This window comes from Sturnira hondurensis, unplaced genomic scaffold, assembly GCF_014824575.4.
Source record: "Sturnira hondurensis isolate 20B ecotype Veracruz unplaced genomic scaffold, ASM1482457v3 Scaffold0005220, whole genome shotgun sequence".
Lineage (NCBI taxonomy): Eukaryota > Metazoa > Chordata > Mammalia > Chiroptera > Phyllostomidae > Sturnira > Sturnira hondurensis.
In genome coordinates this window covers 3,577,207-3,590,270 of record NW_028077851.1, presented here as the reverse complement: position 1 = coordinate 3,590,270, position 13,064 = coordinate 3,577,207, and the positions used below count along the sequence as shown (strand labels likewise).

General features: G+C 40.6%; 1 protein-coding gene across 1 annotated transcript in view; it reads right to left on the bottom strand.

Annotated features, from left to right (window-relative positions):
- Positions 1-13,064, bottom strand: part of BCLAF3 (BCLAF1 and THRAP3 family member 3) — a 49,157-nt gene that overhangs the window by 32,089 nt on the left and 4,004 nt on the right. Inside the window, exons 2-4 of the mRNA XM_037046356.1 lie at positions 6,504-6,584; positions 3,142-3,699; positions 2,120-2,770 (exon numbers count right to left, since the gene is read on the bottom strand). Coding sequence (XP_036902251.1) covers positions 2,120-2,770; positions 3,142-3,699; positions 6,504-6,547 — 1,253 coding nt within the window. The 5' untranslated portion in view covers positions 6,548-6,584. The remainder of the gene's footprint in view (positions 1-2,119; positions 2,771-3,141; positions 3,700-6,503; positions 6,585-13,064) is intronic.

Sequence of the window (13,064 nt, the reverse complement as noted above, 5' to 3'; positions counted from 1 at the left end):
TCTGAATAGAAAGCATTTGCAGTGGAAGCTTTTTATTACACGAGCCGCAGTTCAGGTCCTTGTCAGGTAATTCAAACATGTGCTGACAGGCCCTGCTGACAGGCCATAAAATTTCACAAAATTAGTTTATAAATTTAAACAAAAGATATGGCAGCCTCAATTTGGGAAAGCTCACTTTTGTGATCCCAGTGAAGATCAGGCTGCCATTTCTCAATGTCAAATTATAAAACTAATTGTGTTCAGCATCTTTAACGTAAAACCCTTCAAAATTGCTATTTCTAGCACTCTTTAGAACACTTCCTGGCCCTGGCTGGTGTAGCTCAGTGGATTGAGTGCTGGCCTGAGGATGGAAAGGTTGTTGGTTCAATTCCCAGTCAGGGCACATGCCTGGGCTGTGGGCCAGGCCCCCAGTTAGGGGCGTGTGAGAGACAACCAACAGATGTTTCTCTCAGACATCAATGTTTTCCCTCCCTCTTCCTCCCTCCTTTCCCTCTCTAAAAATAAATAAATAAAATATTCTTAAAAATGTATATGCATGTATATTGAAAAATGTTTTTGCGCCCTGACTGGTATGGCTCAGTGGTTGAGCACTGTCCTGTCCCACAAAGCAAAGGTCACCGGTTTGATTCCCAGTGAGGGCACATGCCTGGGGCTGAGGTTTTGGTTCCTAGTTGGGGCATGCATGGGAGGCAGCTGATTGATGTTTTCCTCTCACATCGATCGATGTCTCTCTCCCTCTCTTTCTCCCTCCCTTACCCTCTCTCTAAAAATAAATAAATAAAATCTTTGCAAAATTATTTTTTCAAGTATAAAAAATGAGGGGGGGGATTGGAGTACCTAACTTTAAGAAAATAAACAAATATATATATATATATTTTAAATATTTTATTTATTTATAGAGAGAGGGACAGGGAAGGAAAAAGAGAAGGAGAGAAACACCAACATGCGGTTGCCTCTCACATGTCCCCAACTAGGGACCTGGTCCACAACCCAGGCATATGTCCTGACCGGGAATCGAACCAGCAACCCTTTGGTTTGCAGGCCAGTGCTCAGTCCACTGAGCTACACCATCCAGGGCACAAAAATATTTTCTTTAAAAAAAAAAAGTACTTTGGGTTTACCTAATTCTCTGTCACATCCTCACCTTAAATTTTGTTTTCCTGTTTTTTATTCAAGTACATATATGTCAAATGTGAACACAAATATACCAAATCAATGTAGTCTTTGATCCAAATACAGATATATGAGTCAACTGTGAACATAAATGCACCAAATCAACATGGTGCATCACTTTTTATTCACATACTGGTAATGTATTAAAGTAATGAACAGACTTAGCTGACACAGCAAACTGCAGTGCCTTATTATTCTTAGAATTCACAGACAGAGGTGATATTTATAATGCAAGAAAGTACACAAACCACTTTAGGAGAATATAACCTATAATGACAGTGGTCTGTCTTTTTAGAGAATCATTATGAACTAAATCAATGTCTTATACATGGGCCTCTTTCTTGCCTCTAGCCCAATTTCCTCTACCTAGGAGATTCCAGTAGGTTGAGCACTACTCATCTTGAGATAGCAAGAACCATGTTAAGTCACCAGCCTCCTTGAGTCACAAGGGGTCACGTGGATTTGAGACCAAGGCACTGACTTAAACAAGTCGCTTCATGTCTCAGAGCCTCACTTTCCTGCTCTGTAAAAGCTGGGACTGCTGAGATCCCCTCCAGGTCAAAAATTCTCAGACTTTCAGGCAACAGGGAAAACAGGCTCTGAGAAACTGAGCAGGGAATAGGTCTCCGTGAACTCCACCCAGCCTATCCCTGGACACAGAACATCTGGTGGCATAATAACATGCATAATCATGAGGAGAACAGCTCCTAAGAATATTCTGCCCCCAAAAGTACCTTGAGATATGATGTGGGAACAAGCAGACATGAGATCACCCCATATGACTGATTATGAGATTCATCCTCATTAGAGGGCCTTTTTGGAAAAATCTAAGCAATCCCTCCCACTTAACGGACTCTAGACACACTATTCATTTCATTTTCGAAGCTCTGAATAAAGATGGCAGAAACACCTATTAAATAGCATTAAGAAAAAACAAAGATAGTACCTGGGTATATCCAATGTTTTCTTCATATCAACTTTAATGATAAATGATTTCTTCCTCAGACTAGTAGATGAAGGTTTCATATCAGAAGCTTTACTTTCATCAAGTTGGTTACTGGAGGAGTTGCTCTCTTTTCTGCCACCCCTTTCTCTCTTTCTTTTCGCCTTCTGTCTGCCAGTAGAGGTTCTGAAACCAACACTTCTACTTGAATGAGCAGAGGCAGTGTAGTGTCTCTTAGATGATTTTAAAGGTTTTTTGTCTCTCCCACCTTCAGTCTCTCTCCGTCTTCCAGCACTTGGGCAACTGGACTTTCCATTGTCATCCTGAGAAGTGTTTTTTCTATCTTCCTCCTTAGAGCGTTTCTGAGTTTTTCCATCAGACAAGTCCTGGTCCCCATATGAGGTCTTGCGGCGTTTGTGACGAGAGTCACCGGATGCCTTGGTTGCTGAACGGGTGTCTGGGAATCTCTTCTGAGCATGTCGATAAGCTTGGCACTCAGGGCTGCGCTGAGCTTTCTTCTCTTGGTGAAGCAAAGGGGGGTGCCTCGGATTGTACTGAGCGTTTCTGGACGGCTCTCTGTTATCATGCCTCTCCACGCCTGTCTGTCTTTTTGTTGTGTATCCACGTCTTCTGCAATCACGATCCTCAGTATGCCTGTGGTGACATAAAACAGTTTATACTTGCGCTACAGAGAATAAAGTGAGAATTTATATGTGTGGAATGTTGGGTAGCATGGCTTTAAGTGCAGAATGCAGTGGGCAAAGTTAACCTATAATCCTTCAAGCCAACTCATAGAGGTTCATTAGAGAGGACATGCCATCTTATTTTTAAATAGGCAAGTAACTTCAGCATAATTTACTCTAAAATAAATACTTCACTCCTACCAGCTGAAGTAACTACATGATAACGCTTTTTATCTTTTCAGAAAAAAAGTTTTTCAAGGTGGTTATCTTCCACTATAAAGTAAACACACTGTTTCACTGAGGCTTTCTATCAGATTACCCAGGTTTAATATTTTATTATACCTCATCTGAAAAGAGCTCCTTTTCTCAAAATCTTCAGAACCTCTTCTAAGAAAGTGAGAATATTTTTCATCTCGTATCTTCTGGGACCTCAGCTCATCTTCATGCTGCTTTCCTTCAAATCTAGAAAAATCTTCTGTTGACCTTTGAGGTAGTTTCCCTCGTTTTCCACTTCTTCTACCTCTGTAGTCATAATGAATGGACCTTCCTCGCATGTGCTGAGGAAAATAATCCCACCGATACTCTGGGTAGTAGCATACACCTTCTGAGTATCTGGGCATATATCTGTTACCATTCTCTCTTCCTGGTGAATATGCTTGGTAAGGCTTATAAAAATAAAATTGGTCTAAAGAGCTTCTTGTGTTTGGAGAAGGTGATCTATGGTTATGGAATCGGTAATATGTATTTTCACGAGCAGAATTCCTTGGTCTACTCTGTCCATTCTTGTGCATTCTCCAAGTGGTGGATCTGTTCGGATCCTTCCTATAGTCGTAGCCATGATACCCATGAGAGTATCTTCGCTTGTTGTGTTCAGACTTTCTAGGTACTGGTGATAAGGACCTATCAACAAACACAGAAGAGTTTAGTTCATTTAAAAACAAGTAAGTATTCACTGAAATAGAGAACAGGCTGACAGGGACCAGAGGGGAGAGGGGAGGGAATTTCAGGGGAAAAGGGGAAGGGTTTGCAGGAACAAGTATAAAGGACACATGGACAAAACAAAGCGGGGATGGAAATGGGAGGGAGGTGAGGAGGCCTGGGGGGGGTGGGCTGGGATGGGAGTAAAAGGCAGAAAACTGTACTTGAAAAACAATTAAAATAAAAATAGTCAAAAATTAAAAAAAAGAAAAACAGTAAACTATTTGTCTTAACATGACTCATCCAAATAAATGACTTGTTTTCTACTGTTTCTTCCACTCAAATTAAATTAATCAATTTCCTATATCCACATTTTAAATCGTCCATGTGTGGCTCTGACTACGCTTGTCCCCATTCAACAAGCACTCTCTTTCCATCTGAACTAATATATCCCATGTTAACAAGGGCCGAGCACTCCCATCCTGTTGGGAGGAGGACCAGCTTAGGTACAGAGCAAACTTCAGTTTGGAATATTGCTGACAGCAAAGTTCTGGCAAAAGGACTGGTCAGCAAGCGCTTACATCAGGCTCAATGGTCAGGTAAGAAAAAGGTAGAAGGGCAATGAATCGATGCTTCTCTCTTGCACTGATGTTTCTCTCTTTCTCCCCCCCCCCTCCCCTAAAAGCAATGGAAAAAAACTGTCTTTGGGTAAAGATTTTTTTTAAAAAAACAGAAAAGAGTCCCGGCTGGTATAGCTCAGTGCATTGAGCACGAGCCTGTGAACCACACGATCGCAGTTCGATTCCCAGTCAGGGCACATGCCTGGGTTGCAGGCCAGTTCCCGGCAAGGGACACACCAGAGGCAACCATACATTGATATTTCTCTCTCTCTCCTTCCTTTCCCCTCTAAAAATAAATAAATAAATGAAATTTTTTTAAAAAATGGAAAGGAAAAAGGCAGAAGGAGAGCTGGATTCATACTAATAAATATGTAGGAGAATCTCTGGCCAACTGAACATAATTTTTGAAATTAAATTAGATTCTAAGAATTTAGGGCCACAAAGACGTAAACTCAGCCCCAAAACTGACCCCAGTTTTTCCAACTGTCTATTCCCTCTGCTAAGGCTATATCAAAAAGCAGAATGCCCTGGCTGGTGTAGCTCAGTGGATTGAGCACAGGCCTGTGAACCAGAGGATCACGGTTCGATTCCCAGTCAGGGCACATGCCTGGGGTGCAGGCCAGTTCCCTGCAGGCCAACTCCCAGCAGGGGACGCACAAAAGGCAACCATACATTGATGTCTCTCTCCCTCTCTCCTTCCCCTCTAAAGATAAATAAATACATAAATTTTTTTTAAAAAGCAGAAAATACATCTTTAAATGGTGTGTGGAGGGTGGGGGGAGAAGAGGGTCTTAAAACTTGAACCTCATGCTTAGTTCCTCCGTAAATATTACCAACATAGGTAAGTTGCCCTTCTCTCCCAGGCCTACCATATTTTTAAGACTATAAGACATACCCCCCAAATTTGGAAGCTCATTAAAATAAATTCTTAATGATGTAGCAGGGTGTAGCAAGGGGAGACCCCAAATAGGGATTTGTAATAGGGTCCAGACTTCAGGGTGTCCAGAAAACATTTTTTAAAATGTAGGATGTCCTCTCCCCCACAAGTCTGAACTGGGAGATGGGATGCATGGAACAGGGCCATTGAGAGTTGTTCTGCATAGCAACAGTTCTGCAAATAACCTCAGGCATGGTCATTTAACATACCTGTAAGTTTTAACTGGTTTCACTGATACCTTAAATAGCCGTGGCCTTGCTTTGAGCTAGGGAGATGGGAGTGACTTCCACCCAGGATGTAACTGGGAGGCAGCTCCTCTGGTTACAGGGGTCTGCATGTGAGCTTGGAGATGATTTGCTCTAGGCCACGGGGCCACACCTGCCTGACTTACTATGGCAGCCCAGAAAAGCTGGAGACATACGGCGGCGGTTGTAGCCTATTGTGGGAGGAGTCAGAAATGGGAAGGAGTCAGAAATGGGGCCGCAGAGGAAGATTGCCACCAGGATTTAAATCCAGCACAGCTGCCATGCTAGGAGGGGCCCATGTGGCTTTGGAGAGAAAAGGAGGGACCATGCGGCTTTGGGGCTCCCTTTGCCATGCAGCTTAGGAAACTGGAAAGCGAGATGTAGCAGCGATACAGAGGTCTCTCTTAGCAGTTTGGAAGAATGCAGGAGAGACACTGCGGGAAGGAAAGGGGTGAAAGGACTCTTGCTGGTGGGCCATGATAAGGTGCCACACAGGTTTGGATTAAGAACTGGAGATCGGGGTGGTGACACAGCTGATGGTGCTGGGAACAGAGGGAGGCCTGCCAGCTGAGCATGGATCACTGGGAAGAACCAGGGGCTTCCTAAGCCACAGGCCTCTATTTCTTTTCCTGAGATACGGTACCCTTGACTGGGCAAAGTGGGGAAGGAAGGACTGCATGTTTGTGGGTGTTTTAAGGAGCTTTGGGATGTTAATGAAGACCTGAAGTCATTACTCTAAGTCTGTATAACCTTTGAATAAATAATTCCCTTCCTTTTCACCAATCTCTGACACGGAGAGCTGTAATTCCCTGGCAGCGGACAAGGTAAACCTAGTACAGGAAGACCCTGGGAGAAGAAGGGGTCCATTCAATAATAGTACATTGTCCCCCTCCCCAGTCTGTTCTATAACAAGGATACTAGTGAACTGAAAGTCAAAGTACATCTCAAATCCAAGCTCGCCCTGCTAAACTAAGAACTACTCACCTCTGTTTCCCCTTGAGAGATGATTTGGAGCGTGACCGCACCATCCTTTCTTGTCATATAAGTCACTACCCGCTTTTTACACTGCAAAGAAACACAGTATTGGCAAGTTTATAGAGCCTGCAATCTGGTCTAAAAACAGTGAATGCCATGGGCCAAAAAAATCACTTAGGCATACTATATGCCTCAGTCTCCTCATCTGTAAAATGAGGAAGATAATAATAGGACCCACTTAAGTGCAATGTTGTAAGGATAAAATGATAAAATCAGGGGTAAGCAAACATTTTCTGCAAAGGGCCAGTCAGTCACTATTTTAGACTTTGCAGCCATATGCAGTCTCCATGCGTCTTTTTAAAACAACCCTTTAAAAATATAAAAACCATTCTTAACTCAAGTTCCTCCCCTCCAACACATAAACAGGCCCCAAACCCAAATGCAGTACAGTTTGATGATCCCTGAGTCAGCATCCTTCTGAGTATAACCACTACTGCCCTCCTGTCTTTTGCCGTGTACATAAACAATCCATGTAATCAGTCAAAATGTTTAAGAATATCTGATGGCATCTCCTGCTTTTTAAATCATCAAATAATAAGAATTACAATGCCCAATTATAGTACTCAACTGCTACCTAACTTTCACTGGATAAATATATCAAGACATAACTAACCATGATTAAACATTTAGCTTGCTTCTGATTTTTTCCTAAAATAATGCCAAATAAGTACATTTTAAGACACAGACTTGACTTTTTTTAAAGATATACTTCAATCTTTAAAAGGAACTGATGGCTTTAGGAATCGAATTTTAAAAATTCCAGAGTATTGGGAAGGATGTGGAACCACATGGACTCTTGTATACTGCTACGTACACGTAAGTATAACCAATTTGGAAGGGGCTGAGAGCATCTGGTAAAGTTGAGCACACTCATATTCCACAGTCCAGCAATCCCACTCAGAGTCATACCTTACAGCAATGGTTCTTAAACTTTAGTGTGTGTCAGAATCACCCGAAAGGTTCGTTGCTGGGCCCTACCCCAGGGCTGGGCCCCACCTCTAGCAAGTTCCCAGGCAATGCAGGTGCCTATGCTGCTAGTCTTGGAACCATAGAACCACTGAATTAAAGGGGAAAGGTGGAAGTCACTTGGGAGAAAATATTTACAAGTGAGATTTACTGACTACACGATAAAAAGAAATGTTAGGATATACTCCTTTGCTAACATTAAAATTAGCTTTATTGAAATTCAAGCTATTTACTCAGAATAGGTAAATTTTATTGCATATAAATTATATCTCAAAGCTGCAAAAAAAAAAGCATCAAGCTTTGGGTGATGCAAATGCTCTAAAGATTAGGTCAGACAACTAAAGATAGAACTGCATTCCCATTCTTGCATGGGCCCTCATCAATCTGGCTTTCTACTCCACCACTGCATCAAACTGCTCTAGTCAAAATCACTAATGAAATCCATGTTGCTACATCCAATGGTTATGGCTCCCCTCCTCCTGGACCTACGGAGACAGGATAGTAACAAGCTAGGAAAATTCTTGGCAAGTGAAATAGGGAAACAGATAGATAGATGGCTGAACACAATGGTCCAGCAATTTACAAGCCCAGCAATTGACAGCCAGGTGCAGATGGTAACCAGCGGGGGGAGGCCCCTAATGCCTGGTAGCGGTCAGAACTGGGAAAACAAGGACTTACCCCCCAGGGAAACCTCTCCTCCCCAGGCCTTCTTCCTGTAGGTAACAGAAAAGTAGCAAAACCAGGTAGGTAACACCAGAACCAACTGAAACGATGAGAGATTCCTTCCTGCCTTGCCACTGACCAATCAGTGGGGAGCATGACCCTGAAAGGGCATACCTGGAAAGCTGAAGGAACATTCTGCTGAAACCCTCCCAGTCCTTCCCTAAGATTCCCGCCTGCAAGAGAGAGATAAAAGCCTCAAGACAAAGGATCCAGGCAGGCTATAAACATGTCCAAGAACAAACTCCTGACTTCCCTCCAAAATCGGCCTCACCTCAGTAAATAGCAGCTATATCCTTTGAGTTTTCAACAAAGAGGAAACATAAATGTCCAATAAACATACAAAAAGATAACCAACCCTACCTAATCAGGAAAATCAAATTAAAACAAGATACCATTTCATACTTAGGAGATATGCAAAAAATTTAAAGTCTGATATCCCTGTGTGTTTACAAGAAAGTGGAAAAGGAGTTTCTCAACTGAGGGGAATTCCTCCCCCCAAAACCACGAAGCAGAAACAAAGTCTGAATCTATAGCCCAACACAATACATATAAGCTGAAGCACTTAAGGATATTTAAAGACAACAAAAAACCTCGCCTTGCATCAGAAATGTTAAAACTTCTCCCGAGAGAAAACAAAAATCGGTTCTCTCAGAAGTGAAAAACAAATAACAAGGTGCCCAAGACAGAATAAACTCAAATGATAATTTCTTAAGGCACCCTGAAGAAAGTCATGAAAACAACCAAGAAAATGAAAATGATTTTGCAGGAGAAGACGGAGATTAAGTAGGGGAGACAGAAGACATAAAGAGGGAACAATATTTGTATTATTATAGTCCCAGAGCAGAAAAACTAACAATAAAACTGAGCTAATATTAAAAACTGTAATTCAAGAAAACTTTCCAGAAATTCTTTTTTTTTAAAGATTTTATTTATTTATTTATCTTTAGAGGAGAAGGAGAGAGGGAGAGAAACATCAATGTACGGTTGCCTTTTGTGCGTCCCCTGCTGGGAGTTGGCCTGCAGGGAACCGGCCTGCAACCCAGGCATGTGCCCTGACTGGGAATCGAACCGCACTCCTCTGGTTCGCAGGCCTGTGCTCAATCCACTGAGCTACACCAGCCAGGGCTCAGAAATTCTTAAAAAAGACCTGAATCTACATACAGAAGGGCTCACCAGACACTTGGGAAAATTACTCTAAACAATCAATTCTGAAATATAGTTTAGTAAAAACTATTTCATTGCAAAGATAAAGTCCCCCAGGCCCTTAAGTAACAAGAATAATTTACAAATCCAAAAAAAAAATCAGACTAGCATCAGATATTTTAAAACCAACATACAAAGTATAAGGCAATAAAGAATAGGCATTTAAAATTTAACAAATCAAATCAAATCAAATCAATAAAAGTAGGTGTGAACCAAGGATTTTATATCCATCAAGTTGTCTCTCAAATATCAAGGCTACAGAAAGAAAAGCTTTCAACATATAAGAACATAGAGAATTTCTGCATTGACTAGCCCTCCTGAGGAATCTACTACAGGATGAGCTTCATTCAACCAAATGATGACTGAGAAAACATCAGCAAAGTTGACAGGGATCATTTTAACATAATGGAAGTGTACATGTAAGACAGTAAAAGAAAGATGGAGATGAGGGTAGAAGACTAATATAACATTACTGCATACTGTGACAGAGTAGAAAAGTTACAACTAAAAAATGGGAGAAGAGACAGCTAAAGAGAATAGTAAAAGCTCAACTGTTGTGTAGATAATAGCTGGGTTTAAACATACTAAGGGGAAAACATAATAAATCAAATATTAAGAGGTTAAACAAATCAACACACACTGGGGGACACCTGGATATCCTCAAGCAAAAGAATCAAGTTCCCTCCTTCCTCACATCATATACAAAAATTAACTTAAAATGGACCTAAGACCCAAGTTTAGGTCTTTAGGTCTTTGGTCCCAAACTTAGGACCAAATTTAATAGCTAAAACTATGAAACTTAGAGGGAAACATAAGGATAAATAATCCTTGTGACCTTGGATCAGACAGTGGTTTCTTAGATAAGACATCAAAAACACTAACAAAAATAGATAAACTGGGCATCATAATTAAAAGCAATTACACTATAAAAGATGCTATCAAAAAAGTAAAAAGACAACTCACAGAATGGAAGAAAATTTTGTGCAAGTCATACCTGATGAAGGATTGTATCTTGAACATATAAAAAAAAACCCTTTCAATCTAATAATAAAAGACAAATAACCCAATTAAAATTGGGCAAAGGAGCTGAAATTTCTCCAAAGAAGATATACAGATACCCAATAAGCACATGAAAAAATGCTCAACATCACTAATCATTAGGAGAATGCAAATCAAAATCATAATGAGATACCACTTCACATCAAGCAGGATGGCTATACTCAAATAGTAGAGATAACGGAGCCCTTATATTGCTGGTGGTAATTTAAAATGATGCAGCCACTTTGAAAACAATCTGGCAGTTCCTGAAAAAATTAAACAGAGTGACCATATGACACAGTATACAAGGCAGATATTTCCAAAAAGATGGTAGGGGTGGCAATCCTGGGATAAGGCAAGGCAGAATTAAAGCCCCAAAGCATTCCTACAAAGACAGATGCTTTTTAATGCTTAAACTCACGATTCAAGGTGAAGATGGAATAAATTAAAATATACATATTCATATGAATGTGACATAGCAACCACCTCTATAAAACAAAAACTATAAGAGATGTGCCCTGGCTGGCGTAGCTCAGTGGATTGAGCGCGGGCCTGCGAACCACAGGATCACGGTTCCATTTCCAGTCAGGGCACGTGCCTGGGTTGCAGGCCAGTTCCCAGCAGGGGACGCACGAGAGGCAACCATACATTGAGACTTCTCTCCTTCTCTCCTTCCCTTCCCCTCTAAAGATAAAGAAATAAAAAAATATTAAAAAAATAAAGTGCTAAAAAAAAGAGATACAAGAAGACACAGATAGAAACACACTAATAACAGCATACTTTAATGATATCACAGCATTCTCAGTGATATATTAGGAGAACCAAAAATAAAAAGATTTAAACAGCATAATCAATAGGGTAAATCTTAAGGATACTGAGCAAAGTCTACACTCTGTTACCAGAGAACACACATTCTTCTAAATTGCCCCACACTACATTCACCAAAAATAGCCATATATTAGGTCACAAACAAAACATCAGTAACTTCCAAAAAATAGAAATATTACAAATAATACTCTCTAATCATAATGCAATAAAAGTAGAATTTACTAACAAAAAACCAGAAAGGCCTTCTTCCACCTGCAAATTAAAAAACTTCCTATTCAACCATTCCTGGTATTCTATAACTAAAATTGTGGATTTTAAAAGAAGTAATGACAATGAAAGCACTACATATATACAATATTTCATGACATGATTTGAAGTGGCAAAGGAAAATTCACTGTACTAAACATAAGAATGAAAGAATAAAAACCAATACATTCATCTCCGTGGTAAAAACAACCTACAAAATAACAAAGTAAAACAAAAACAAAAAAAGGAAATTATAATAAAGATAAAACTAGGAGAAGAGAACAGAAAACTAGATCTAAGTAATAATTCAAAATTGTGTAGTTTGTGAAAATATTAAAATACATAAAGCACTATATAACTTAAGAAAAAAGGGAGAAAGTACAAATATACAAAATAAGAAATGGCAAGGGAGAAATAAGCATTTAAATAGAAAAAAATTTCAACCACAAGCAATTACATTTGTAGCCCTCCTATCGAACAAATTTGAAAATCCACATGAAAGGGAAAATTTGCTGGAAAAGTACAAATTACTAAAATTAACCCCCACAGAGTTAGAAAGATTAAATCGAACAATTTCCATAGCTAAAACGGAGAAAACTATTAAGGAAATAATACTTTCTTCCATGAAAAAGCCATCAGGTCCAGATGATTTCACAGGGGAATTTTACCACACCTTCCAATACCAGACAGCTTCCATGTTCTAGAAATTCTTCCAGAGCCTGTATATCACACACAAAAAATACCAAACTTACAGAAACACCAACCATTCACACAAGACACACTAACCAAAGAGACTAAAAGATACACCCTTTGGGGAAGGAGCAAACCCTGGAGCACAGAATCTCAAAAACTAAAAAAAGGACCCTTTCAAGAAGATGGCGCCCAAAACGAAGAAGGAAGTCCTTGCCTCTCCCAAAGCCCAAGCCAAAGCAACCACTTTGAGGGCAAAGAACACAAAGCGGAGAGGTGTCCACACCCACACACAAAGAAGATCTGCAGGAAAGCAAAAAAATACAATGCTGAAATGCGTCCACAGCCACAAAAAAAGACCCCCAGGTCCCACACATTCTGACCGCACCTTCTGACCGCACCCTGCTTCAGGCCGCCGAAGACACTGCCGAGGCTCTGAAGACTGTCTAAATATCGCTGGAGGAGGGCCCCCAGGAGAAACAAGTTTGACCACTAAGCCATCATGAAGACTACCCCGCCCCCAAATACCAAGTTTGGCCTCAGGAAGATAGAAGACAACCTGTGTTCATTGTGGATACCGAAGCCAAAAAGCCCGAGTACAAACAGGCTGTGAAGAAGCTCTATGACATCGATGTGGCCAAGGTCCACACCCTGATCAGGTCTGATAGAGAGAAGGCTAAGTCCGACTTTCCTCCTGACTGAGATGCCTTGGACACTGTCAACAAAACTGGGATCCCCTAAACTGAGTCCAGCTGGCTAATTCTAAATATAAAAATTGTACACTGGAAAAAAAAGAAACGAAGTAAGGATGGGGTG